This window comes from Setaria viridis, chromosome 3 (genome assembly GCF_005286985.2).
Source record: "Setaria viridis chromosome 3, Setaria_viridis_v4.0, whole genome shotgun sequence".
NCBI classification, from domain to species: Eukaryota; Viridiplantae; Streptophyta; class Magnoliopsida; order Poales; family Poaceae; genus Setaria; species Setaria viridis.
The window spans coordinates 3,824,289-3,851,838 of record NC_048265.2 but is presented as its reverse complement, the minus strand read 5'-3'; the positions used below and the strand labels follow the sequence as shown (position 1 = coordinate 3,851,838).

The window sequence follows — 27,550 nt, the reverse complement described above, 5'->3', positions numbered from 1 at the left end:
CTGACAGATTCTAGCGTCCCATGATCAAGTGATATCTAGCGTCCCAAATCTACACCCCTCCCTGGTTCCCTACCTTCGCTTCCTCTCCTGTCGCACCCCCCGAGTCGATCTCCGCACCGATCTCCGCACTGTATGGCGCCGATCACCAAGGAAGAGGAGGGGGGAGAGGCGTGGGAGTCAAGGCTGCGGCGGCGGCGGACTCCTGCAGGTTCCCCCACACCGCCTGCAGGGACCGCCCCGTCGCCACCGCCGTCGCAGCGGGGGAAGAGAGAAAGGCCCGGAGCCTCAAGAGGGCGGAAAAGAGCTAGGGCGACCGGCCGCGAGGACGAGAAGGATGCCGAGGCTGCGGCGGCCTCAGCTTCACCACCCGCCGGGCATGCTTCCTCCGGAGCATCCTCTGGAACCAGCTCTCCTCTCCGTTGGCCTGAACTCCCTCGCGCCGTCTTAGGTGAAGATTCCTACGGAGAACAGATTTTGGAGCCTTTCCATGAGATCGACCCGGCCATTGTCAGGGCCCACGGCAAGCTGAAAACCAAATATTTTGCTAAACTGGGTAAGCTATTTGATCTCTTCTACTCGCCTGGCATGTCATGTTAGAGAAAAAAGATATTTTGATTTCATTTATGTGCTCTCGTTTCGTATCTGAATGTCAAATTTTCCTAGAGCCGCTAGTTAGTTGGGAACTTGTACGTGTCAGGTTGAGCTATAGGATTGATGTGTATGGACTGGAAGTTTTCAGAATTTGGCCTGGGCCTTCCTTACTTCATATGAAAACCCGAACCCATCCTATCTTACTTTACATGAAAATCCACCCAAGTGCTGTTACGCCTGTCATGGCATGTTGGAGAGAAAAGATCTTTTGATTTCATATTTTCATTTATGTGCATTTTACCGAACAGATCGCCAGCTCAAGTTAGTTTCGTTGGACCAGCGTATTCCATCTTCATGCATGGTAGATCCAAGATTGCTTTCAGTCCGTAAGGCGGCTACAAATTCAATTCTTCAAATTGCTAAAGTCACAGTGGGTTTGTCATCATATATCGGTATGTATACATGTGTACTTATCTAAGATTTGTGCGATAATTTCTGTCATTTGGTCTCACCAATAATAGGTGCACACATGCAGATGATAAAATGTTGGGACGGACCTCTGGTTTTCTCATAGATTGGGATGTGGAGAATAGAATTGGAACTGTGTTGACATCTGCTCTCGTGATCCAATCAAAGTCTCCATCACTTGATGAGTGGTCAGCAACAGACGAGTATGCTACCCATGCTGAGGTGAGTTCACATCCAAATTTAGTTGTCTTAGTAGTCAATGTCAAATTCACAATGATACCTAGCGTGGGTCTGTGTAGATGAATTCCTCTAATTGTAGTGTTTAACTTGAGCCAAGTCGTCTCAAAGTCTTTAAACACTAATCAACGGCCCTTCACCTTTGTAAATCGGGTAAAGCTAGTTTTGATCAAGTTGTTGTCCACGTCAGCCCGAGCCACGTTAGCTGAGGGCCATCAAAAGTTCTTAACATCCCTGCCGCCGCCTAGACTTTCTATCAGAAATGTGTGGGCTGCCTGATTTATTGTATTTGAGATCGGCGTGTTTCTCATACTCAATAATAGTTGAGAGGAATAATGGACTTCACTCTTTAAACTGTTATTCCTTTCTCTACAAAGTTTTACTAATAATATGTATTGTCCTAAAATGATCAAATACTGTCATTTCTTCTTGAAAAATATAATGTATTACCTTCTACAATCAATTTTTCAGGTCCGCGTTCATTTCATGGATAAGGCTGCGACTACAGTAGTTGCTAACTTGCTGCACTACGACAAGCATTACAATCTTGCTTTGTTCAAGGTTTCTATGGATTTATCTGCTCAGATACCCTCATTTACTAGTGAGCTGAAGTTTGCTGAAGAGGTTTTTGTGCTTGGAAGAGATGAGGGTCGATATCTGACAATAGATCATGGAAATGTGGCATATGAGGGCCCAAGCAGGTTGCAACGCCACCATTATATGTTTATCACCTGTAGAATAAATAAGGTATAATTGCATCTACCTCGATTTCTATGTTTATTATATTGTCTTTGTTTTCTTCTACTGCTCACAATTCTAATGTTTGTGGTTAAAACATTTTAGCTTGGTATTGGTGGACCCGTCATCAACCACGGTGGACAAGTTGCTGGGATGTATAGTCATCCAGGACTGGCATTTACACCCTCTTCTATTATATTGAGGTGCCTGCAAATGTGGAAGAGTTTCAAGTAAGTATTGTCATATGATGTTACCCAACATATTTATCTTTTCCCGTTTTGATGCATATGTTAGTTTTTGAAAAGAGTTTCGTCTGCTTTTAAGGAAGAGGCCACGTTTCCACCCACGTCTCTTCAAAGAAGAGGCAGCCTGTAGCTTATGTGTGGTATTTTCCAAAGGAATTTAATTTTCATGGGAAGTTTGCTTTTTGCCTAAGTTTCAGAAGACCTCATCCTCCCTGGACAGATCAATCTGCACCTCACTGAGGTTGGCCATTAAAGAATTCCACTGTTCTTGATCTGACTGAAGTTAATGAACCAGCCATCCGTGAAACTTGATTTTCATAGGAACCTCTCCTAACCAGACATCATCCCAGAAGCAACCTCCTACCATCATTAGCTTTGTAAATAGCGCTCATCATTTGAAGAGATGCTTAACTTTAGGTAACCCTTGCCAAAATTGAGATGTCCCCTCGCATGTGGAATTAAGAAGTTCCCATCAGCCAAGTTTCATTAGAACCCCTGACAATATTCCAAATCCACTAACTAGTAAGCATTCATTCATTCATTATTATAGTATTATTTTTTTCCAAGGCTCCCTTGGTCCTTGGGTCTTTTGTCATATAAGCCACCAAAATAATTGATGCCTGTTGAGTCAGATACAGGGATTCTAATATATTTAATGGGTAGCTCTCTTAATTTGCAGTTCAGCATATTAACCATCCTCAGCTTTTCCTCATGAGAATATCCGAATAGTTTTAGAGCTCTGAGAAATAATTTTCAGCCCTGTGAGCCACTCAAAACAGTTTTAGATCGGATGGATAGGTTAGTTCCATCTACTACGACGACCGCATATGTTAATATTAAACTGGTTCATTAACGTTTTCTTATGCTCCTTTTCTTTTGAGTAAAGACTCTTGTTGGTTCATGAGAAAATGTTTAGAAATTGGCAGGTCTTGTTGTGCACTTGTGCTTACGCCGCTATATCTTTTATGGATTTTTTAAGTCTAACTTTGAGCATTTTAGACATGATATTTCATTTTAGTCAAAATAGATTGTTTAAAAGGGTAGTATGTTGATGTTTATACCTCTTCCAATCTCATAAACAATTATTTGCTACTATAGCTGCATACCGCGGCTGCACGTTGGGATGAAGTTTTCAGCTATTAGCCTCCTCGACCTTCCTCATAGAGAGGTCATCGCCTGCAAGTGTGATATCGATGATGGTCTCATTGTTACACAGGTATACATTGCATGCTGTTGCTTATTTTGTGGATTCATGGTCGCCTCTCTATTTTTTTTTTCATTATGCATGTTATTGAGTAATTAAGTGCCAATTTGAACTGTAGGTGTCTGAAGGATCGATTGCTGAGAAACTTGGTGTTAGGCATGGTGATATTATTAAATCTTGGAATGGAGAGAACATATCTACGACGATTGAGGTAAATGTGGTGCTGTTTATTATATTCCCACAAATGTATTACATTAGCTAGTTTGTAGTCCCAAGTAAGCTTATGTAAAGCTGAGATGAGATCCAATAAGTGTCACTGGTAAAGAGGATATGGAAATAAAAAAGGGTATTACTAGTAGTAAAGATTGGATAAGATAGTAACTATATTTGATGTGTATTATATCACCTCGATATTCTTATTACTATTGTCAGCTAGAGAATTTCTTGTTGGATATGTGCGAGAAGCATCTGGACAAAGGAAACAGCATTGGTTCCTCTGTGGATTTATCAGTAAGTGTAGTTGTTCTTAGACGTGGTTTAATGTCTACTTTATGCGCCTTTATATCTCTAATTACGAAATATTGCTATAAGTAGGGAAAGCATTGAGAGGCCCAAATATACAAATATAATGAAACATTTATTCACAATATAAAAAGGCAGGAGCATGCATATGGATATAATTAAAAGAATAGAAACTAGTTTTAGTTCTGCATGAGTGTTTATGTTGCTATTTTACCTTGCAATAACAAGGGTCTCATATACTTGATGAACATTTCCGTGAAATGGGCTTCGTGGAGCTTCTTTTCGTATCTTCTATTTTCCCTGAGATTGAAATCTGTATGTGGTATCAATTTCATAGCATTGAGAAATACATTTCAACTTACAGATTGGTATCTTTCATACGCGGAAAGGCAAACATGGCACTATCAAGATGACAGTAAATGTATCAGATGATGTTGAAGTGATTGCAGAAGGTATGTATCTCTCATTTTTGATGTTTGAGGTTTGCTCCTGATACGATTATATATTTCTATGCATCAGGATTCCAAGGACTTTTATAGAAGCTTCATATATTATGTAGAAATGTGCAGGCAGATACTTGCAAGTTTGTTTCCACCATGATGGTTTTTCTGCTTAGGCACCTATCCTGTCACTACTGCGGATTGTACCTCGGGAGATGACGATGATTCTGGTATAATTCAAGGTGAGTGCTTGTTTGCTTTCAGTTGCTAAACATCAAATTGTCATTTTATATATTTTGTGAAGAAACTCCTATAAGGAATCTTAGCTGTTCTAAGTTGTTGTCATTATCCAGTATTTTCCCTATCTGATTGCATTGATTGACATCTCACTGTATAATATGTTACCTGAGCACGTTGGATATTAGAATTGATGTGATTGCATTAGTCTGAGATGTGAGAATTGATGGGACTGCATTAGTTTGGAATGTGAGAATTTGTGGATGAGACTGCATTAGTCATAGTTATTGATTTGTATATATTCAGGCAACTCGTATACTCTTATGCATCATAGAATATACAAGTAAATATTATCTTTTGTGTTCGTCTGTTAACTAAGCATTGACTATTTTCTTTTACTTTTAGGAGAGAGGGTATCTCGTGAAACTCCTGATGATGAAGATGGTGACATGGAAAGTTATTTTTTCTGAGCATGTAAGTACTGTTATCCTAGCTAGATTCCTATTTCTGTGCATAGTTGACCCAACAATGACGATTTTACTTTCAGGGTACTCTGCGATGATGAAGTTGGCGATGACTACGGTTTAGTCGACCACTTGATTTCGTAGTTGCACTAGAACCAAAGTGATCTTTTGTGTAAACTAACCAATTGTGCATGCAAGACAAACCGTGAGCTTAGTTTGGTCGACACTGATGAAGCCACTTGTGAACCGTCAGGTTTTTGTAAAAAGAGTTGTCGATTGACCTGTAGGCTATGAATGCTCATTGCAACAATGCACAAATTTATGAGTCAAGTTTAGTTAAGCCATCTTTTATGCTCATCCTTTTGTTGTGTGACGTTCTTGACACGCTTGTTAGGTGGATCTTTTAGTTTGACGTGACGGTTCTACATGGTGCTTGGACCCTTTGTAATTGGATGCATATGCATATTAAAAAAAAGGTACCAGCTGAATTATGAGATACCATTTTGGTGTTTTCTATCACCTGATTTTTACCCTTAATCTCTTCTATCTTTCTTGTGAGCACCACGAGAGATGGGTGGGTACCAGGTTACGTTTGGCAATGGCCACGGGTTTATCGATGAGGTTATCGTGAGAGATGGGTTTAATGATAAGGTTACTGGGCAGGAAGATTAGCCTCGCAGTCGCGGTGATGGGGAGGTTAGCAGGAGCGCAGGAAGGTGAGATAGCGGTTAAACACTTAGGCCTGTTCGCTTCAGCTTATTCAGCCGGCTTATCAGCCACCAAACAGTGTTTTCCTCTCACAACAAATCAGCCGTTTCGGCAGCCGGCTTATAAGCTGAAGCGAACAAGCCCGTGAATGTACTTAGTCGATACGGAGTAGGTTGTATTAGTTTGATACTGATAATTTGTTATGAAATACAAATTCCATCCTTAACTTGCCTAATAACTACAAAAAATTTCGGAAATATTTTTTGAAAATAAAACAAACCAAAATATCTATCTAAACCTTTTAGAGTGACGAAACTTTAATTCCAGGGGCAGGAGACTCCGCTGTAGCCGGCCCGGCCCAAGCCCACCTCCTCCCTCTTCCCCAACGACTCGTCCCCGTCTTCTCCCACCCGGCCCGCGGGCATTCCACTTCCTGTGCTCTCCTCCCCGCGGCGGCGGCGGCGAGGGCAACCGCTCCGGCGAGACCGACCCTCCCAATCCCTGCTGCCCACGCGCGCGGCCCTCTCCTCGCCGCCACGATGCGGTTCGACCTGGATGGCATGCCGGTTCACTTCCCGTACGCGGCGATCTACCCAGAGCAGCACGCGTACATGGGGGAGCTCAAGCGCGCCCTCGACGCGCGCGGGCACGCGCTGCTCGAGATGCCCACGGGCACCGGCAAGACGGCGGCGCTGATCTCCCTCATCACCTCCTACTCCCTCGCCAACCCGTCCCGCCCGCTCCGCCTCATCTACTGCACGCGCACCGTGCACGAGATGGAGAAGACCCTCGCCGAGCTCCGCCTCCTCTTCGCCCACCTGCCCCCCGCCGCCTCCCGCTCCCTCCTCGCGCTCGGCCTCTCCTCCCGCAAGAACCTCTGCGTCCACCCGCAGGCGTCCGCCGCCGCGGCCCGGGACTCCGTCGACACCGCGTGCCGCCGCCTCACGGCCTCCTGGGTCCGCGAGAAGGCCGCCTCCGACCCGGAGTCCACGCCGCTGTGCGAGTTCTACGAGACGTTCGACCGCGCCGCCGCCGCCGGGGACCTCGCATCCCTCATGCCGCCCGGGGTGTACACCCTCGCTGACCTCCGCGCGCTCGGGAGGCAGCGGCGGGTCTGCCCCTACTTCCTCGCCAGGCAGATGGTCAAGTACGCCAATGTTGTGGTGTACAGCTACCAGTACCTGCTCGACCCCAAGGTGGCCAGCATTGTGTCAAGGGAGATGCAGAAGGAGTGTGTGGTCGTGTTCGATGAGGCTCACAACATCGACAATGTCTGCATCGAGGCGCTGAGCGTCAGCATTCGCAAGCAGACGCTGGAAGGTGCTGAGCGGAATCTACGGCGTATCTCGCAAGAGATTGACAGGTACTATCTCAATTGTTGGAGAAGCTCCAGTTCGGTCACTAGTACAGTAGTAATTACTGAACAATACATTTCATCTCTTTAAAAGTATCCAACTCTGTGATAGGTAATTGAGGCTTGCTTGCTAACTGCTCTATCTGGTAGGAAGGTTCAAGGCCACCGATGCCAATAGGCTTCGTGCTGAGTACAACAGACTTGTGGATGGGCTAGCACAGAGGGGAAATCTACCAAGTGAGTATCCCTTTTTCTCACTATTCCTGCATTACGCACTGTCAGTTATGACCTTCCGCAGACAGCTCACAATAATATGCTTCTTGTAATGAAGTATCGGATGCTTGGCTTGCAAATCCGGCTTTGCCTGATGACATTCTGAGGGAAGCTGTTCCTGGAAACATAAGGAGAGCTGAGCATTTTCTTGCTGTCTTGCGGCGGCTTGTGAGATTCCTTGATGGACGGCTGGAAACAGAAAATGTTGAGAATGAAATGCCCATTGCCTTTGTTGCTTCGATCCATTCCTCGGCTGGAATCGACCAGAAAATGCTGAGGTTTTGTTATGACCGGCTACACTCACTAATGATGACATTAGAGATAACCGATACAGATGAGTTCATGCACATTCAGACCATCTGTGACTTTGCCACATTGATTGGAACTTACACACGAGGCTTTTCCATAATAATAGAACCATATGATGAAAGAATGCCTGACATTCGTGATCCTGTGATTCAGGTACCCTTCCTAATCCTCGTGATCATTATGTCGTTGTAATCACACTGCTTCATTAATGTGCTAATGAGCTTTTATGTGTTGCAGCTGAGTTGCCATGATGCTTCACTCGCAATAAGACCTGTTTTTGATCGTTTTGAAACAGTTGTGATCACTTCTGGAACTCTCAGCCCAATTGATCTTTATCCTCGTCTCTTGAATTTTAATCCTGTTATAAGCAGAAGTTTCACAATGTCTTTGACAAGGGATTGTATTTGTCCCATGGTCTTGACTCGAGGAAGGTATGAACTTGTCCCACTTTTAACTTCGCAGTTCATATGTCAAAATGTTATGTAGCATGTCTGATTGTTTAAATGCTAGTATTTTCAACATATTCTTAATTTTGGTAGTGCTACTTTCAATTCCTGAGAATCTTATGACGCTTATGCTAGGCTTATAGGACCATTTTAGTTGTTTCTAAATTTTATTTTACTAAAACTTTGTGTAAACTTTAATCATTCCATAATTTTCAGTGATCAGCTACCTGTGAGTACAAAGTTTGATATGCGTAGCGATCCTGGTGTGGTGAGGAATTATGGCCGCCTCTTGCTGGAAATGGCTTCTGCTGTTCCAGATGGCATAGTTTGCTTTTTTGTCAGTTATTCTTATATGGATGGCATTGTCAACAGCTGGCACGAAATGGGAATTCTGCAGGTTATTTTTTCACCTGACACTGTTATTTCATAAAGTTGCTGCAATTCAGATAAAATATGCAGTTCAGCAAGTTTATAAATTGACTATCTCGCAGCTCCTCTAGAACATCAATTATAGTAAAATATGAAAGGGTTTATAAGTATCTGATGTCATATTTCCAAACCATGTTCTGGATTTTCCATGCTACTATGTATTGATATAAGAGTTGAGTCATCCGTAGACCTGGGTTCATATTAAGACCTAGAAGTATTGATCTGTGACCATCTAATTGTTTACTACACCAGCAATGTGCATATGGAACTGTATATTGTTGCTTAAGTGTGAAGACTTTGGACATAGAATATCTTAACATATGTGCAGCTTTGTTATCTAAAAGATATATTAGCCACTTGTGTTAAATTTTGTTATGCACAAAGATACGGTAATCATTTGTTTTATAATTTATAAAGGATGGCATGAAATTGTATAGCTTCCACATGGCGTACTCAATGCATCCCAAATCCTTCAGTTTTTTTTACTTTATTTTTTCTTAGATCATACCACCTTTCTTCTCAAGTATGGTTTTGCATTTTTCTATTTCATCCCAGATAAGATTTATATGCATTGGCTCCCAAGAGCTCAAACCTGCTGTTACAATTTCGCAGGACATCATGCAATATAAATTAGTATTCATCGAAACCCCAGATGTCGTCGAGACAACTTTGGCTCTTGATAACTACAGAAAGGCGTGCGACTGTGGAAGAGGTGCTGTTTTCTTCTCTGTTGCCAGGTCGGTTCACGCTATATTATTTTCCAATCAGAAAGTTATCTTCAAAATTTGCTATGTGTTCATGTTCAATATCAGTATGATGACAATATAAGATGTAACATAGATAAAAAAAATGTTACCATCACCATTTTAATCTGTAGATGTACTCTTGCTTAACTTGACCCAATGCAGGGGCAAAGTTGCTGAAGGTATTGATTTTGACCGACACTATGGCAGACTTGTTATCATGTTTGGTGTTCCTTTCCAGTACACACTCAGCAGGTGAGTTTTGTTCATGTTTTAAGTTCAATCTTTTGTACCCCTTGATATTTGTGCCAAGCTGCCATCACTTCATCCCTATAAGTGGTTTAGATGCATGTAAACACTTTCAAACTATTAGCTATAGCAAATCAACATTGTCGCTATGTTGCAATCTGTGGTACTTTTATCATTAAACAATGATCGCCTTTGTCTGGCTGTATATGGTTTGCAGGATATTGCTTGCTAGGTTGGAGTACCTAAGAGAAACTTTTCAGATAAAGGAGGGTGACTTCCTGACATTTGATGCTTTGGTAATAGCACTATTTTTGTAAAGACAAAGGGTGCCTTTTGATCGTCACCTTTTTCTTTTTAATATTTCTAACAAAAATTATGGAAAATTTGAAATCTTGTGAATGTCAGAGGCAAGCAGCCCAATGTGTTGGCCGCGTGATTCGCTCTAAAGCTGACTATGGAATGATGATATTTGCTGACAAGAGGTACTTTAATTACTGCCTTGACTTATTGAATTTTAGCTTAGCTGAGCATGGAGAAAGCCAAGTGTGTAGTTGTTTTATGTTGATGAACTGGCTGCAATCTTGTTGTATCAGATACTCACCATATTGTTAATCTGCATGTTGCTAAAAACAGGTTCCCATTTTCTTGCATTTGGACATGTAGTGGTCCAGTGTAAATGGGCCATTTTAGTTCAAAATTCTTTATTAAAATGTCAACACAAGGTCGCATCCTTGGGAAGCACATGATACATGAAGTTGGAGTTTCCAACTAAAAAGTATGCATTTGATTGTTTTTTCTGCAAACAAAGATTACTTAATAATCATTGGTTGATTTAATACTTGTGTCCTACGGGAAGTGCATGTCTTATAAGTTTATTTTAGTTATTTTAGGCCTGAGGTCCATCAAAATTGCATCTATACTTCCATGAGACATAATGACACTTGCTCTGCCCATTTCCCTGCGTTATTAATCACACATGGGTATGCCCTCAAAAAAAAATCACACATGGGTATAACAATGTTTTATGCAGAATTTCACATTTACTAAATTCCATGGTATTTTTACTTACAGGTACAGTCGGCATGATAAACGGTCTAAGTTGCCTGGGTGGATACTGTCACACTTGCATGATGCTCACCTAAACCTGAGCACTGATATGGCTCTGCATATAGCTCGAGAGGTATGTTTTGCATCTCTGGTATCCATTACTTGTGGTTTGAAGCTTGAATCATCGGGCAATTGTGGTTTAGAAGTTTCAAAGAACAAATTATCCTGTAAAGATATGTTGTTGCCAATGGCACTCCAGAAACTAGGCTGCACATGCACAAATGACTCGGTTCCTTTCTACCCTACTCATGAAATTCCCCTAAAACAGCTTCCCTGGTTCAGTGGTTCTCATATGGATTTTGTTAGCATCTTGGCATCTCGTTTTCCCCAGGGTTGACAAAACCTGGCCTGTTGCTTGTTAGTTTTCGTTTTCAGTCAATAGTGATGCTCTAACACTTGATCTGCGACAGTTCCTCCGGAGGATGGCGCAGCCATACGACAAGACAGGGAGCGGTGGCAAGAAGACGCTCCTGACTGAGGAGGACCTGCAGAATATGGCGCAGGACGCCATGGAGATGTGAAACTACGGATGAGAGCTGAGAGGGCTATATGTGGTAGATAACTCACTTGAAGCCACTGATGTACAAAAATTTTGTAGCCAAAATTCCTTTTGCGGTCGATAACTTAATTGAAGTGTGGATTCAAACCTCACTGCGCATGCTACTAATTAATGTTACTCGAGTTCACATGGATTTGGTCATTCAAACAACACCAAGAGAGAATGATCGTGTGTCTGATGGTTGTGCGTTACTCGGCCGTGCGAGACGCCGCCATTCCGCCGATTTTCTGTCGGACGAGTGGATGGGATGAATTCAAGCGGCAATTTGTGGCTTAGAATCTTTTTGTCGGCAAATCTTTTGAGAGATGTAATGCAAATCTGAGATTGGATTAAAAAGTCGTTGGATGGTATACAGGTAGAAAGAAAAGTGAAAGGAGCACGGCTGGTGCGGCACACGGTCTCTGGGGGGATTCAGAAAACAGCACTCGCTTTAATTGTGTTCAGAAAACAGCACTACGAATCGATGAATTCACAGGACAGCACTGAAGCACCAAATGCATTCATAAAATAGCAGTCCATCTCTGTTTCTCCCTCTCCTGTTTTTCTCAAGCACCTTCTCAATATAGCAGGTGACCAAATTGCCCCTGGTATCATGCAAGGTACAATAGATTGCCTCCCTGCATTTTCAAGACGATAGCTTTTCCAACATTTGCCCCCTGGTGATAACTAACTCGCACTGTTTTCAGCAACTTTTTTAGATTTTTTTACAAGCGTATTTGCACAAGTGGAAACTTTGATATCTGAATTGGAATGAATGACAAACCATTTCGTATGCCAGTTTTTTGGCCGACCAGCCTTTTTCCAAAAGGAGTGATGTTTCATGACAAACCATTGCACCAGAGAAATTTGGATGTGCCATTGTTTGAAAGTTAAAATTCAGGGAGGCTGCTGTGCCTTGTATGATAGCAGGAGCAATCCAGCCATTTGCTATATTGCAGATATGGATTGCTGTTTGCTGTCTTGCTGAACACCACTCCAAATGAGTGCCGTTTCTTGCGGGACTGCGAATCTGCGATAGTGCATCTCATTAGTCAGTAGCAACAGCAATCATGGTGAACTGCAGGGGAAGGGGAAGGCATCTAGATGCCGCTGCCGCGGCTGAACCGCGCGGAGGAGCGCGGGGGGGATCCTGAGGATAGCGCGGGATCCATCGCGGACGTCGCCGGCGGCAGCGCGGGCTCGTTGGCTTGCCCAGCGCCGGCCCGGAATATTTGCAGAACACCCCCTGGTTTGGATCGCAATTAATAGTCGCGATCCAAATCACAAATCAGGGGTCCTTTTGAAACATAGCCGAACGTACATTCACATAAAACGCCCTGGTCCGGTCGGCTCCGCCTCCGGCACCGGCGGCCGCCGCCGCCGCTGTCCGCCCTAGGTCCCATTCCAGCCGGGACCGCAAGGCCCCATCCTTGGTTCAGGCCCTGGACTGCCACGAGAGCTCCACTCCTCTCCTCTGAGTCGCGCAGGCATCGAAGCCGCAGCTGACTCGGCCGGGCATGGCGGCCTCGTCGCCTCCTACAAAACGGCAGCCTACGCGAACATCGCTCTCTCCTCGTTGGAATCGCGCGATCCGAAGCTGCAGTGGTGGCTGCTAGTTCTGCCATGAGAGGCGAAACAGAGCTTTCCCCGATGTGAGGCGAGGAAATTTTTTGAGTTAGAACTTGGATCGTTTTTGTGTGCAAGGTTGTGAATTCCAAATTTGCGCGCAGTTTTCTCCGTAAAGAGAAAAAAAACAGTGCCTGATCTCTCAGTTTTGACAACCTAATTTGAAGTTCCAATTCCTGCAATTGGCAAGGAACAAACCTGCCGGTGGTGTTTAGTAGCGACGGCAGCAGGAGAATCGGAAGCGTCATTGCCGCAGGCGCTGAGGATCTGAGGACCTCCATTGCTGACAAGCTCCAGCGCATTGCTCCATTGCTTGGCAAGAATCGGAAGCTGGTGCTGAATTTCTGACTTGAAGAACTGAAATTTGCATGTCGTAAGCAATGGTCGTGCAGCGTTGGATACACAGGTGAAGCCTTCTCTGACACATGTACCAAACCATTTTGAACGTCAACGTGAAGGCGTTTGCAGTGTTGGCATCTGAAAGACTGAAGCCAAGTTACTGAATCAACCATGGATTGAAGACTGAAGCCTGTTCGCTTCAGCTTATAAGCCGGCTGAAAAGTTGAAACGGCTGATTTGTTGTGAGAGAAAAATACTGTTTGGTGGCTGATAAGTCGGTTAAATAAGCTGAAGCAAGCAGAAAGGGAAAGGAAGCACGGCTAAAAAGAAAATCGTGCGGCACACGGTCTCAGGTCAGGGCAACAGCAATCATGGTGAAGGCCTACTGCTACTGGCCTAGCCACCAAGATGCCGCCGCGGCGGCCGAACCACGAGAAGGAGCGGGGACCGGGAGCGGAGCGCGAGGGGAGCCGGAGGCAGCGAATAGGCGACTGGGGTCTGGAGGCTACTGCGCGATCCTTCGCCGCCGGCAGCGCGGACTCGCCGGCTTCTCCGGCGCCGGAAGTATTTGCAGCGCGATCCAAATCAGGAGTCCTTTTGTAAAATTTGGGATTAGTATTTTTCGTAAAACCCCCTGATTTGGATCGCGATCCAAACTAGGGACCTTTTTGAAAATTTTGGGATTGGTTTATTTTCATAAAACCCCCCTGATCTGGATCGTGATTATTAATCGCGATCCAAATTGGGGGTCCTTTTGTAAATACCTAAATGTTTATTTGCATAAAACGCCCTGGTCAGGTCGTCTCCGCCTCCGGCATCGACGGCTGCCGCCGCCGCCGCCGCCACCGTCCGCCCTAGGTTCCGCTCCAGCCGGAAGCGCAAGACCCCATCCTTGGCTCAGTCCCTGCTCTACCACGAGAGCTCCGCTCCTCTGCTCTGAGCCGCGCAGGCTTCGGACCACAACGGCAGAGGAGATCGGAGTACCCGGCGGGGCGGCGGTTCACGATGAGAATCCGAGCGCCAGAATCCGGCGTTTCGATCGATGATTGGTACTTGCCTCAGCAGCGACGGACGGGCTCTGACGAAGGGATCGGATCGATGGCACCTCTGACGAGACAGCGCAAGAAAGCTCTTGCGGCGGCTGCGGGTCCGTCGATCGCTCCCGCCGACCGCCTCGGTGCTCTTCCCGATGACGCCCTCCGGCGCATCCTTGGCTTCCTGCCGGCGAAGGACGTCGTGCGGACGTGCGTCCTCGGCCGGCACTGTCGCCACCTCTGGAAGTCCGCCTCTGGCCTGCGCATCGGCAGTGCTGAGGAGCCTGCAGCGTGCGGGGACAAGCTCATGGAGTTCGTGGGCAGTCTGCTGCAAGCCCGAGGAGGCTCGCCACTCGAGACGTGCGAGCTCCTCCTCTGTGATTACGACAACGAAGACGAGCCCAACATCAACCGCTGGATCCGTTGTGCTGTGATGTGCCACGTCCGGGTGCTCTTCCTCGGGTTCAGCCGGACTCTACACTGGTTTGAGGTGGTCAGCTTACCTCTCGTCTCCCAGCACTTGGCCAGGCTCGTGCTCTTTATACTAGAGCTCAACGGCAACTTCCTTGACTTCTCTAGCTGCTCCGTGTTGGAACAACTTGAGATTGACCACTGCAGGCTGCAAAGTGTCAACAGGATCTCGTCCCAGTCACTGAAGAGTCTGAGCATCATTGGTTTCTCCGTTTTGGCCTGTAGTTTTCGCACTCAGATTCGTTCCCCAAACCTTATTTCGCTGCACATGGAATGCATTACGGGCAGGGCTCCTGTTCTTGAGAGAATGCCGTCCTTAGTGGAGGCAGTTGGTGATATCAAGTCCAATCATGACTCGCGATTGCGAAGGTGGTGGTTACTCTGGGAATTGTCATTTTGAGGAATGTGATGGTTGTTGCGGCGTAGATGATGACACGAACAATTGTGTGCTTCTACAAAGTTTATCACAAGCTAAGAAATTGGTGCTGTCAGCTAACATTGAAATGGTATATGCTTATAACTTAAGCGTTCACGTTCCTCATTTTTGCATAATGTTATCATGTTCTTTGAGGTTCTGTTATTGTTTATTTTGCAATGTGTTTAGATTATTTTCAGAAGGGACTTGATATGGTGCCCCATATTTAGCAACTTGAAGACTTTGCTACTAAATGAATATTGGTGTGTGCCTGGTGACTTAAGTGCACTGGCATGTATCCTTGAACATTCGCTGGTGTCAGAGAAGCTCACTCTTCAACTGTTCTGTGAGGTATACATTATGAATATGCAACTGCTGCATCTAGAATTATTGTGCACGATCTGATCTTAGCAAAATGTTTTTATTTTTGGCAGGGATCTAAAAGTAAAGTGCAGATAAAAGGAAGCCCTGATCCAGCAAAGAGGTCAACTGCAATATCTGAACACCTTAAGATAGTGGAAATCAAATGTGAAGTGCTTGATCAGAAAATCCAAAATGTTTTAGAGTTCCTGAGTAAACTTAACATACGTAAGCTCTAATGCCATTATTCAATTTTTCTATACTTCTGGAAGTTGCTTTGACATGTGGGAAAGAAAGTAAGGTAGAAAGAAAACCCTGATTTCACTAGAAAAACAGTGAATGCTGGGCCAGTTGGGGAGAAACGAAACCCTCTGGTGGGTGAATGTCGTACTTTCAAATTGAATAAATTGTTTGCATTATGTACAAAATGTCTCTTGATATAAGTAATAAAATGCCCTCGTAGACATGTTGTTACACATGCAGCAGTATGCTATCATTGCTTCATTTATTCATGAATCCTATTCCTCTGTCCATTGGGGGCTAGTGTATAAGTGTCTGCCGTGAATTCTTCTTAGATCTTAATTAGTCCTTTGGCATTGGGAACTACTGTTTTCCCTTGATGCCACAACTACTAATGACATTTTTCCGTCACCGCCCCACCGGCTTAGAAGGCTAGCTGGTAGTGTCACATGTTCAGTCATTTGGTTTTCTTTTTTTTTTCTTTCCAATGGTTGAATACAAAACTAGCCACTCAATTTGCAAGCATGCAACTTCCCATACTGATATATCCTATTTCGCTTTATTTGGCTTCTTTGGTTTACTTGTTGATACACGTGTCCACATCATTGGCTTGCATTATACATTATTTTAGGGGCCATCTGATTTTCATAAATAAACAAGTAGCTGATGTTCATGCGAAGGATGTTTGTAGTGGAAATGGTTGGATGCCATTTCTAGAAAACTAATTAATACTTCCACCATTCATAGATATATTACATAAGAATCAAACTTCTTGCTTTCACCATCTATGTATTAAAGAATATTTAGATTAGTCATGTAGGAATGGTACCATCATTTGCAAGTATATTAGTTTTATGAGTTTGTGCTAACAAATTCATTTAAAAGGCTGGGGTTATCTGTCAAAGAGAGTGCTGATGCTGGAACGTCATATACTTTAATGGACTAAATTAAAATTGAAGTTTCTATTGTAGCTCTATTTTGGTTGAACACCTGTCCAGCTTTGGAATGATTAGATATTCTTTTGTGCTAAAGTCTAGTCTGGTATGTAAAGTATTCTTGCCAAGTTTTCTCATCTCTCAGACAACACGCTTGCTATGTATTTTGTGCCTTTCAGATTCATACAGTCTTCATTTTGAGGAGTAGAAGGTTTGGAGTGAAGATGGATCTGCTATGCCTAATATACTAAGAAATGCAAGGTTGAGCTCCATGAGGGAAGCGTCAACGCTACCAAGGTTCAGAGCCCTCGTAGGAACAACTTCAGAGCCAGTAGTTTGCTGTCTCAGTAGTCTAGCTAGACCTGGTTAACTGGTTTTCCGTGCTATGTTGTTTCTTACAACCTTCTTGTAACAGAGGCCGGGTCGACATCTATTCGCCTTGGTTCACTAGTTCCAGGATTGGCAACTTGATATCGCTCCTGTTCTGTTCCTTTTGCCGCATCTTCCACGGTATCACTGCCAGCAAATTGGCCGCCATTACATCGATCTTTTATTAAATATTAAATTGCGTGCACAAGATATGACACAAAAGCTGGAATAGCTCAGTTGGCCAGAGCGTGTGGCTGTTAACCACAAGGTCGGAGGTTCGAGCCCTCCTTCTAGCGATTTAATTTTTTCATGTTTTCCCTTTTGAAAACTTTATTTATTTTCATGTTTTCCCTTTTGAAACTTTATTTATTTATTTATTTTCATGGTTTCCCTTTTGAAACTTTATTGTTTATTTATTTTTCATGTTTTCCCTTTAGAAACTTTTTTATTTATTTTTCCATGTTTTCCCTTTTGAAACTTTTTTTTAATATGAACTCCTTGTTTCTTCTTTCCTGAACATTTTTTTTAATGGACTTGTTGGGTAGAAACCGTCCCCGAAGAGAGGCCAACGAGTTTCCAAATGGAGACAACAAGAAAGACAAGAAACTAAGAATAACTTCAGAAGAGCCAGAAAGAACTCTCCCTCCGTCCAGAACGTGTCCTTTTACATTCCTCTTGATCCTATTTTATAAGGACGTAATCTTTATACTTTACAACTCTTCACTCTCCTTATCACTTTATACGAAGCATATTTGGGTGTATTACGGTAACATTACGCCACTTTTACCACACTTTTTACAACTCATCATTTTACAGGTGGGTTTGTGTGGACTAACGTGTCAAAGACGTCATCGCCACTTCACTGGATGTCGAAAGCACGAGCATCCTCCCAAGTCTCCGCCGCCAGCCGACAACTTCGCTACCTTTGCTCCACCCCGGCTCGCACGTCCTTCTCAAGTCCGAAGTCCTTTCATTGCCTCGGTCGGACATGGAGTAGGCGAAGTCATTCCTCCGCACCGTCTCTTTGTTCCTGCACACGATAAATCACAACACCTCTCTGTGAACCAATTATGTTAGCCCATAGCAAAATCTCAAAATGAGGGAGGGGGGGTACTGCGCGAAGTCCTCTTCCCCAACAGAACTCTTTTCTTGTGTATAAACATTTTTTCTCTCCTTGTTTCTTTTTCCATGAACATTTTTTCTTTATTCCTTTTTTACATGAACGCTTTGAGATGAGGTTTGCAGACAATAATGTTCACCTTTTGTTTGCTTGGGTCTTTGATAGGAAATCAAGTCCGTCAACAACATGCACTCGCACTCCCACACCGTGTAAAAAGGCGAAATCAGAGTCGCTGAATTTGATCATAACTTAATTAGTTTATTGCACAGACACCTACATAAATTCAATCATTAACTTACAAACATTCACGCTCCACAAAGAGCAGATGAAAAGCCTCAAATCTAAGGCCAATCTAAACTCAGAATCTGATAAGTTGTATAGCTATTGTGTTTAAACTGCGCCTCCACACTGGAGGCATGGTATACAAACACATGGAAAAAAGCCTTCTTAGCTATGTGCACTACAATTACAGGTGAGCTATTACGGCAAACTACATCAGACTTTGATTATTCTCCTTCGTATCACTGTCGCATTCTTCCCCTCCAAACAATGAACTACAGAGAGGCCGAATCAGGTTGGGAAGCATATAGCGATCTGAACTATTATTATGTAGCTTCCCAATGAGGAGATCAAATCATTGTACCACATCAACTACAGCTAACACCGATGCATCACTATGGATCACCAGGGAACTTTTCACAATTGTATCCATGATGTCCTGTTGGTTGATTGTTCTTCTGGGGTATACCATATGTACCTTGAAACTGCCAACAAATTTCTGATTACAAACAACAGATCCAGAAGCTTGAGGTGGCTCTGTCATGTATCATATGTAAGCAAGAGAATTCCTGTCACCGGCAGCTTGTGGCCGCCCTCTGGTTGGAGTAGGTGGCCGCTGAATGTTAAGTTCCTACAAATAAACAGAATTCCAAGTCCATTGTAAGTCAACCTATTGTTAGACCCAACCCACAGCAGAAGAAAAGAATAGCTCGTGACGATTTATACTGTGCCAGAACAGGAATGGAGAGAGATACATATCTTTTTAAAAAAACCGCATGCAATCAATAATTTCTATCAACTTTGAGCCTAGTGTTGTTGGAAAAAATATTCTTACTGGTAATCATATATTCCCTAAAAAAAGAAGTAAAGGAGAAATGGATTAATCCTGACCTGCATCCATGTGGCATCCCCACGTTCAGGGGAGGACTCAGGTGAATTAACAGGTGGTGGAAGTGGATGAATTAGCTTCGGTACAACAACTAAGCCCCTGCCAACCACAAGTATGGCCCCAGCATTGTTCGCAGTACCTGTTGTAGGAAAGATCTCAGAAAAAAGATACATATTTTTAAAACGGAGCAAGGTGCAAGATACATACCACAGTAATTAGTTGCTGAAAACAAAGTGATCAATTGACCATGAGCAAAACGCTCAAACCCATCCATAACACACTCATGGGCTCTTATGATCAATTGCAATTTGTTTCTCTTACAGAATTCTGTTACTCGATCAGGCTGCATATTTTAACAGGAAACAAGTTTGATCAACAGGACCAGCAATAAGATTGATTGTTTAGAAAAGAAGAGCCAACACAATATTTAATCTGGAATGCTAAGCACTTGATAAAGTAAATAAGAAAGAGAAAATATCTGGAATTCACAGCAACAGAATAATCATAAGGTTACCCCAAATGTCACTAAGCCAGGTCCTCGTGCATTTGGTCTCAAACCCTCAACGCTATCATTCTCTGTAGGATCAGACCTGCATTTATACAAGAAAAAAATGTTCATAATCATGCTATAGATGAACATGAAGAAGATCATAAAAAGGGCCACCAAGTACCATAGGAGGTCCATGAGAATAATGGACCCAACATCCATTGTGATAGGCCTTTCGAGTTTCTCAATTTGCTCCACGGTGTTTATTGACCTTCCAATGCCACCATGCATGCAAATTATTTTCTTTTCTATCATGGCAGCAAGTGGGAGGTAATTGAACAGTTGATTGAATCTTGTCCAAGCCCATATCCCGTCACTTTCACCCTGCATCAAAGGGGTCATTCAACTAATGCAGCCAATATTTTCATTCAAACAAATACACGTAGCACTGTTATGCCTACCATTCTCTCGATGCATTCAAGGCGGAAGCCAAAAAGAGCATTGATGTCAGCAGCTTCATGATTTCCCCTGATCAAGTGCACATTTTCTGGGTACTCAATCTGCAATGTTTCTCAAAAGATCAGAACTAAATTTTATACATAATGGCTGCAGCAACGGCAAAGACATTTCAGGAATTAGTACTAACTTTAAGAGCAAGAAGCAAAGTTATTGTTTCCAAGCTGTGCTGGCCTCGGTCAACATAGTCTCCCAAGAAGAGATAATCAATGTACCTAAAAAAGCAAATTTGTTACATAAAAAAAGGACAAGTTACATGGCAGAACACAGCCACAATATACAACAACAACAAAGCCTTTCAGTCCCAAGGAAGTTAGGGACTTAGGGTAGGCTAAAGTGGAAACCCAACATGAGCCACCAACAAAAAGGGAAAAGAAAGGGAAAGGGTAAATGTAAATACACAAGGCATCAATAACAGTGATATTATTAGCGGATACGGCCACAAGCCCACAATGTACAATACAAAAACAAATATAGTGCACAGAAAAAACAAAGTTCACTAGTGTTAAATGTGATATTCACTTCAGGGGCTACTTACGTTATGTCACCAGCAGTTGACGGGAAACCATATTCATCAAAAAGGCGCATTAGGTCTCCAAACTGCCCATGAAGATCACCAAATACTTTAATTGGTGCTTTTAATTGTAAAACAGTTGGTTCTTGCATAAAAATCTGCTCAGCAGCATAGCATAGCTCGCCAACTTCGTAAGAGTCAAGGAAGAAGGTTCTATCAGCAGGAGCTCTCCAATTCCTTGGCTTAAGTAAGAACGAAATAATCTGCAACAAAAGAGAATAAGAACACATAGCTCTTGCCACAAACTTGAGAGAAATCAAAATCAGTACATACCTTCTTATGCAAACCTTGTGGCGATCGTTGTCTGTTTAATGCTCTCCTGCCTGGATAAGATTGATCATTACTTGAAGGGTGCATTCGTCTGCTTTCGTTCTCAAATTGATCGAGCGAAAGCTGTCTGACCAAGCATCCTAAGTCTCCTACTGCTTCTTTAGCAACTACAACCTTCAAAACAAATATCAGAAGTACAGGGTCACCAAATTGTATTGATCAAAATTGAGAAAGCATAAAACTTGGATGAAGAAAACAGCGGCATTTGCAAGGAAATCGTACAGAATCCTTTAGATCTAATCTAACAGTCAACCATGAAATCTCATTCAAATATAGTTTTAAAGCCTAGAAAATAGCAGAGGCCACATTACTATTATATTAGATTCCATTAGTTTCTAATTGGGTAATTAGCTATTCTACTTGAAGAAATTGTATTGAGTATTGACAAAGTTATGGAAAGAATTTTCATCAGAATACATACTGCTCTAGAATGCAGTTTCACATCTGGCTCTAGGGAGCCCCCATCATCAAAATCTTCAGGCATTGGAGAAGTCTCACTCAGTGGGGACTCAGACCCTATTCCCTCTGAAAGACTGTCTTCTGAAGATGCTGCGGATGCTTCCTTAGCAGCTCGCCATACAGCGCTTACAGCTTCAGCTTCCGCAGTTGAGGCCTCTATCAACATGTCAATTGACTTTTTGTCCGTGCTGAAAATGGTGTGAACTCATTTAACTTTCACAAAGTCAAAAGCACAAAACTCTACAGGCACCAAGATGTGAGTTAGAAACCTAAAACCAGAAGCTGCGTCTTGCCTGTTATTTGAAGATTGCTGGGCAGGTGAATCCGAATAATAATTATGATTTCTATTTTGAGTTTCCCCCCTCGGGACTCTATCAGCACTGTACATAGATGATGTAATTTCTGACTGGAAAGGTGCATTCTCAGCAACAAGGAAATCATCGAGGAGGATATCTGTCGGAAAATAATGTCATTAGATTTCAGTGGCACAGTTGATGGTAAATTGGCAATCACACCAAAAGTTGCATTAAGGATGACCTAGACCTGGACACTGAAACCTAACAGCACAATTAATTGAAACAAGAAGCAGATCAGTTACTCATCTGCTCAACCATTTGCTAATAAAATACCAGTGGCTTGTTAAACATAGGAGGTCCTATGGTTACCTGATATAAGAGATTCAGAAAATTGCTACAGTAATGCTGCAGTAATTTAAATGAAATCTGGCAGTTGCAGTAAGAATCTACCACGCTATGAATCTAATTTTTTGAAAACTATACAGCTATGAATCTAATTATGTAAATACTTGTTGGCTGGCTATACTAAATCACTAAACACAACTAAGTGACAAGCCATTCCATCCAAAAACAAACATCAGCACGCCAATGCCATCTACTGATAACAAAAGGAAACTACAGATCAGACAGAATTGATATGATGTCAAGAGAAAAAAGTTTTTCTGAGTTTCAGATGAATCCATTGCAAGTTACCTCCCCTCAGTCCACCATAAATGTATATCTGAGAACCGACAGAGGCAGCTGCATGACGACAGCGACGAAGTAGATCCGAAGAAGCATCATGCTCATTAGATGATTTTAAAGTGCGGGAGGTCACAATGCCATTTCTATCCAACCAAACTCCAGCAGCAGTGTCGAGGACTTCAGAAAGTGTGGTTTAGTCAGACCAAGAGATAAACAGATATCTGGAGGTAGAAGGAGCAAAAGAGTAAGCTCACCTGCTATTGCGCCCTCTCCTTCGATGGCCCTTCCTCCTCTAAGGACACCTCCAGTAACATGCAACCGAGCACCAACAAAAACCTAAAGTTTAAGATCATCAGGAGAAGTAAAGCAAACTAACATGCCAGAGTTAAGTGGAGCAAGAAGGAGCATCATCAAGAACAAATAAATACACTTTTGAGATGTTTATCAGGAGAAATTGTGCAAATCAGCTGGACATGGATTTGTCATATATAAAACAAGTAATTGAGCTTGCACCCTTTTTTTTTAACGAAAAAGCTTGCACACATGATGTCTAACTTACAGCTGCATGCTGATATCTTGGAGATGGAGATACCCCTGGAGCTAGAGTCCACTCCCACTGGCCATTGGTATGCATTAGTAGTCCATAAGCATCAGAAAGTGGCTGCAAATGCATTGCAATTATCATCAAATAAATCTCAACAGATATATTTCTTTTTTTAAAAAAGAACTGAACAAATATTGAAGGAAGTAACTAATTTGATTAACAAGATAAAGCCTTTTCAATCCTAGCGTGGAATCCACTGCATTGATGTGCTATGGCATCCCATTTGGACAGCAGGAGCTACACCTAAAATACCATCATGCACTACAAAATACACTGTGGGCTAAATTCCACGAAAAGGAGAGCAAAACCATTGTTTTACCCACTATTATTTCCATTAAAAGAGCAGTGATTGCAATGTCATTTACCCATTGAACTGCCTTGCAATGGTATTTCTCTAATTTCAATTCTTTGACATGTAACTGAGCAAATTTTGCATTTAATTTCCAAGTGCTTTCTCATCCAGAATCCAAAGATAGACCATTACAACAGAAGACTTTACTACTCAGGTAATTTGAAAATATGCAGGAAAAGTAGTGAAGGGATAATTTTTTCCATTATATGAAAGCATTGCATAAGCCTTTATTGGGGATCTTCATTTTTACTATCTAAACATATAAACTTCTCAGGTTCGCTGAGCTGGGGAAATGTTGACAGTTAGCATCATAACAAATAAAATAGCCAAAATAACACAATCTTGCAGAAACAGTAAAAAAACAAGGAGCATACTGTTCCAGAAGCATCCCTTCCACCACAAAGTAAAAGCATGCCATCAGAACGTGAACTGGCAGTAGCATACCTGTAGTGGTTTAAAAGCAGCTAAAAGTAAGACGTTGCATACTTAAACAAGCATTCAAAATTCAAAGCAGACACAATGCCTAAAAGAGCAATAGACACTAAGTGTCAGCCTAATGTCACATTTACAGCATATAACAATCATCTATTGCACCGAGCATATGCTCCATGGCAATTATTTAGTGCAGATGTGAATTTCCTCAATAAGTACCATATAATTCTTTTAGAATGAAATAAGTATCGCACTGGCCCACCAATACAATTTTCTTTCCTTCCCTTTTTTCCTTAGAGAGGGTTCATCTATAAAGTTATAAGTAAGTATAAAAATATTCAACAATCTCCAAATGGTAGGGTTTGCAGGTAGAGAAGTTTGCACAAATTAAAGTATAAAATCTGCAATAACTCGTCCAGTACAATCTAATTCTGCCAATCATTTAATATTGTGGATGGATAGACACGGAAGATGTGGCAAAATGCCAACAAACATTCTAAGAAGAATTCAAAGAAGATAATATGCATAACAAAAAACATGGAGTTCATCATCCATCTCCCTGAAGTACATGGATCAACTTACATTCTTGCTGAAGGTCTATCGCCCTCAGGGTTAAGTTTCTGCCACCTATATGGTTTCTGTGCAGTATCCAAAGCCCAAGCATCTGATAAGACCCGCTTTCCTACACAAGATGGAGCATAGGTTCAGAAAATTATATAAATAACCACTGACCTCTAGAACTTATAATAAGAAGCAAGAAATAAGCATTTTAGAATGGTTCAAGATTTCAGGCTACATGATAACTAAAATAGATAACAAAGTAACACCGCTAGGCTGAGTTATAATCATGGTTAGCAAGTAAATCATAGTTTTATTACTGGCGACCATAATATAGAAACGTCATGTATCTATTTTTTTAAGAAGGGCCTTCTTCTAAAAACACATTACTTAATGCTTCTTGATTTTTTTTTTCGAAACTAATCATGCGCTAGTGAAATTTCCGTAGCTGATTTTATATTCTCAGTGCAATTTTGTTCAAAACTGTCGTTATATTGGGAAAATCATGCATGTATTCACATACTCTGGAGAGCAGTAACTGACCAGCAAATACAGTTAAGAAAACATTAAGGGTGACACGTAGCGATCATTGCAGAAATACAGTTAAGGGGCTAACCATCATTTCCTGAAACGGTGACAAGATAACGCTGAGCTACCAAATCCATGCAATGGCCATAGCGAGGACCAGGCCCAGCCCCCTGAACAACAACCCTGCATCGCGTGCCAGAAATGGAAACATTAGACCGCAATCCGACAAACAAGCAAAAAAGGAAAGCACATAGAAAGAAAACAAAAAAAATAGTATATTTGGCTTTAACCTAACCTGTGCCATTTAAACTTGTCGTTTGTGAGGTCAAGGACATAGAGATCATCCGTGGAGTGCCCTGCTGGTCCAATCCCACCCTATACCAACACGCATCAGTCACGGCTGAACTAAGTTGGCGCCAAAACGGAATTCAAAGATCCCAAGTTCCTACTACCTGGAAAACAACCATGGTGCCCACAGCGGCTGCAGAATGCGCGGCCCTTGGTGATGGAGGTTCTCCAGCGGGATGTAACCTGCAGAAATGTAGAATTTAACCCAAGTATTAGAATCCATTTCGTCCATTTCACAAAAAAGAAAATTATACCAAGCAAAGGAACAGCATGCTGGTAGTTAAGAGTAGGGCTGCATTCTATACAACCAAGCAATAATGAGCACCAAACATGGATGCAAACCATACAATTCTATGCAATCGCGCGCAGGATTGAAAAATAACATAGAGATTTCACTGTACTTAACCCAATAACTAATACATTTCTGTCTGTCCTCCAGGAAGCTCCGAACTAGAAGTAGAACTCGAAATTGAGCTAAATTTCCACCTTCTAGGAAGCAAGCAGCATACCTCGTCCACCTCCGCTTCTCCACATCGTACGAATGCACCGAGTTCGTCACCCCCGCGAGTCCTTCAGTTAACAACGCCGCCGTCAGATCACACGCACAGGACCAGCACAACCAGAATTCGGAACTCAAAGCTTAGCTGATGCGAGGAAGGGAGCACCGAACTGATGCCGGGGAGGCCAGAGGACGCGCCGGCCTCGATGGCGGTGGCGCCGCCGAAGAGGATGAGCCGCGGGCCGTGGCCCTTGGTGGGCGCGACGGCGGTGAGCGAGTGGCCGCACCTGAAGCCCGGGGCGTCCTCCCCCACGCCCTCCCACCCCTCCACCTCCCTGTACGCCGGCGCCGGCACCACCCACGCGTTCTTCCCCGCCGTCCCCATCCGCTCCTTCTCCTCCTCCTCCTCCCACAAAAACCCTAGCTCCTCCCCGCGCTAAACCCCGAAGCCTCAGCCTCAGCCTCCGCCACCGCCGCCGCCGCAGCAGCCGCGTGGGATCCGAGGGAGAGCGAGCAGGGAGGAGAAAGAGGGAGAGGGGGGCCAGCGCAGAGCGCAGTGGAATTCGGAATTGGACGGGGGAGAGACGACGGCCGCGCGGGGGGACAAGGCAGAGTAGGGTGGGGAATGCCAGCGGGGCCCAGGTGGCGGTCAGACGTGGTTAGAATGGTGGGGCCCGAGTGTCGGGGGCGCGCGGGTATGCGCTGCTGTGGCTGTCGGGAGTCAATGGGGTTGCTGTCATCGACAGCTCAGGAGGTGGGGGAGGGGTACGTCGGAGCGGAGTAAATGGCGGGCGCGGCCGCCGCCGTGTGGGAACTGGGGTGTGGGCCCCCCGCTGGGCCGTCTTCACTAGCTGCCGGCTTTGATAGGTGCAGTTCCGAACTTCCAGAAGAGGCTCGGGGTTTTTTTAAGTTCTTTCATTTCAATCCACACACGGATTTGCCGTCTTTAAAAATAAAACAAGCTGCGCTATCATGTGCAGTACTCTTCAAAAACCTCGTATATGATAGTAATCTTATGATGATGATGTTGCTGTCAGTGACCGACTTATTGTTGCTAATCGAAAATTCATCCATGTGATCCGTCCACTACAGTCATCTATTTTGTCGTGCTAAGAAAAAAATAAGTGATTCATTGATTTGCGGTTTTACTCTTTGGAATCTTCATGAGACGAAAAGGAGAAACGATGATAACTCATCAGTGTTCTACGGTCTAGATCCTATCATCTCCTCTTGAACTTCCACACAAATGCATGAAAGAAAACTGCTCTCGCTCCTATATGCAGTAGTAACATCCACATTTATTTCATTTAGGCTCCGTCTGGATACATAATGCTAAACTTTAGCACAGTGCTAAATTTTAGCATCCTCAAATAGAGTGTTAAAGTTTAGCACTTGGGGTTGTTTGGATACAGTGCTAAAGTTTAGCACATTGAGTGAGAAATGACTACATTGCCCTCATTTATGACTGTCTTGGAAAAAATGGAGAGGAGAGAGGGGGGCAGCA

General features: G+C 43.2%; 3 protein-coding genes, 1 non-coding gene and 1 pseudogene across 9 annotated transcripts; 4 read left to right on the top strand and 1 right to left on the bottom strand.

Moving 5' to 3' along the window:
• LOC117848213 (uncharacterized) lies at positions 1–5,503 on the top strand. Of its 6 annotated transcripts, none has more exons than XR_011897717.1 (12): positions 1–553; positions 900–1,043; positions 1,127–1,281; positions 1,768–2,043; positions 2,140–2,264; positions 3,378–3,495; positions 3,602–3,694; positions 3,916–3,993; positions 4,370–4,457; positions 4,575–4,687; positions 5,088–5,156; positions 5,250–5,264. XR_011897717.1 is itself a non-coding variant. In XM_034729543.2 (12 exons), exons 1-11 carry the CDS (start codon positions 133–135, stop codon positions 5,150–5,152), a joined length of 1,629 nt encoding a protein of 542 aa, XP_034585434.1. In that variant the 5' UTR covers positions 1–132; the 3' UTR covers positions 5,153–5,156; positions 5,250–5,503. The 6 variants fall into 6 exon arrangements, 2 of the variants coding, with proteins under 2 accessions (XP_034585434.1, XP_034585433.1); XR_004638841.2 differs by lacking the exon at positions 5,250–5,264 and adding an exon at positions 5,230–5,244; XR_004638842.2 differs by lacking the exon at positions 5,250–5,264 and adding an exon at positions 5,230–5,244 and having other exon boundaries at positions 4,565–4,687.
• Positions 5,504–6,248: 745 nt separating this feature from the next.
• On the top strand, positions 6,249–11,452 carry LOC117848211 (general transcription and DNA repair factor IIH helicase subunit XPD). Its single transcript, XM_034729541.2, has 11 exons — positions 6,249–7,217; positions 7,363–7,445; positions 7,540–7,943; positions 8,028–8,221; positions 8,453–8,633; positions 9,278–9,402; positions 9,574–9,663; positions 9,875–9,953; positions 10,063–10,139; positions 10,729–10,837; positions 11,175–11,452. The coding sequence occupies exons 1-11, from the start codon at positions 6,394–6,396 to the stop codon at positions 11,283–11,285; spliced, it is 2,277 nt and encodes a 758-aa protein (XP_034585432.1). The 5' UTR covers positions 6,249–6,393; the 3' UTR covers positions 11,286–11,452.
• A 2,099-nt stretch (positions 11,453–13,551) lies between these two features.
• On the top strand, positions 13,552–17,169 carry LOC117848214 (FBD-associated F-box protein At1g66320-like; annotated as a pseudogene).
• Positions 17,170–17,313: 144 nt separating this feature from the next.
• TRNAN-GUU (transfer RNA asparagine (anticodon GUU)) lies at positions 17,314–17,387 on the top strand. The gene has a single exon. It is a non-coding gene; the product is annotated as a tRNA-Asn (tRNA).
• A 1,061-nt stretch (positions 17,388–18,448) lies between these two features.
• Positions 18,449–26,632, bottom strand: LOC117849547 (serine/threonine-protein phosphatase BSL1 homolog). The gene is made up of 21 exons (XM_034731120.2): positions 26,218–26,632; positions 26,057–26,117; positions 25,652–25,730; positions 25,495–25,574; positions 25,288–25,382; positions 24,696–24,795; positions 24,056–24,125; positions 23,285–23,386; positions 22,980–23,061; positions 22,735–22,902; positions 22,039–22,198; positions 21,708–21,933; positions 21,230–21,400; positions 20,921–21,159; positions 20,513–20,597; positions 20,328–20,426; positions 20,051–20,250; positions 19,894–19,969; positions 19,587–19,722; positions 19,382–19,518; positions 18,449–19,121 (listed from the first exon to the last, which is right to left on the bottom strand). Exons 1-21 carry the CDS (start codon positions 26,429–26,431, stop codon positions 19,038–19,040), a joined length of 2,664 nt encoding a protein of 887 aa, XP_034587011.1. The 5' UTR covers positions 26,432–26,632; the 3' UTR covers positions 18,449–19,037.
• Positions 26,633–27,550: the final 918 nt, after the last annotated feature.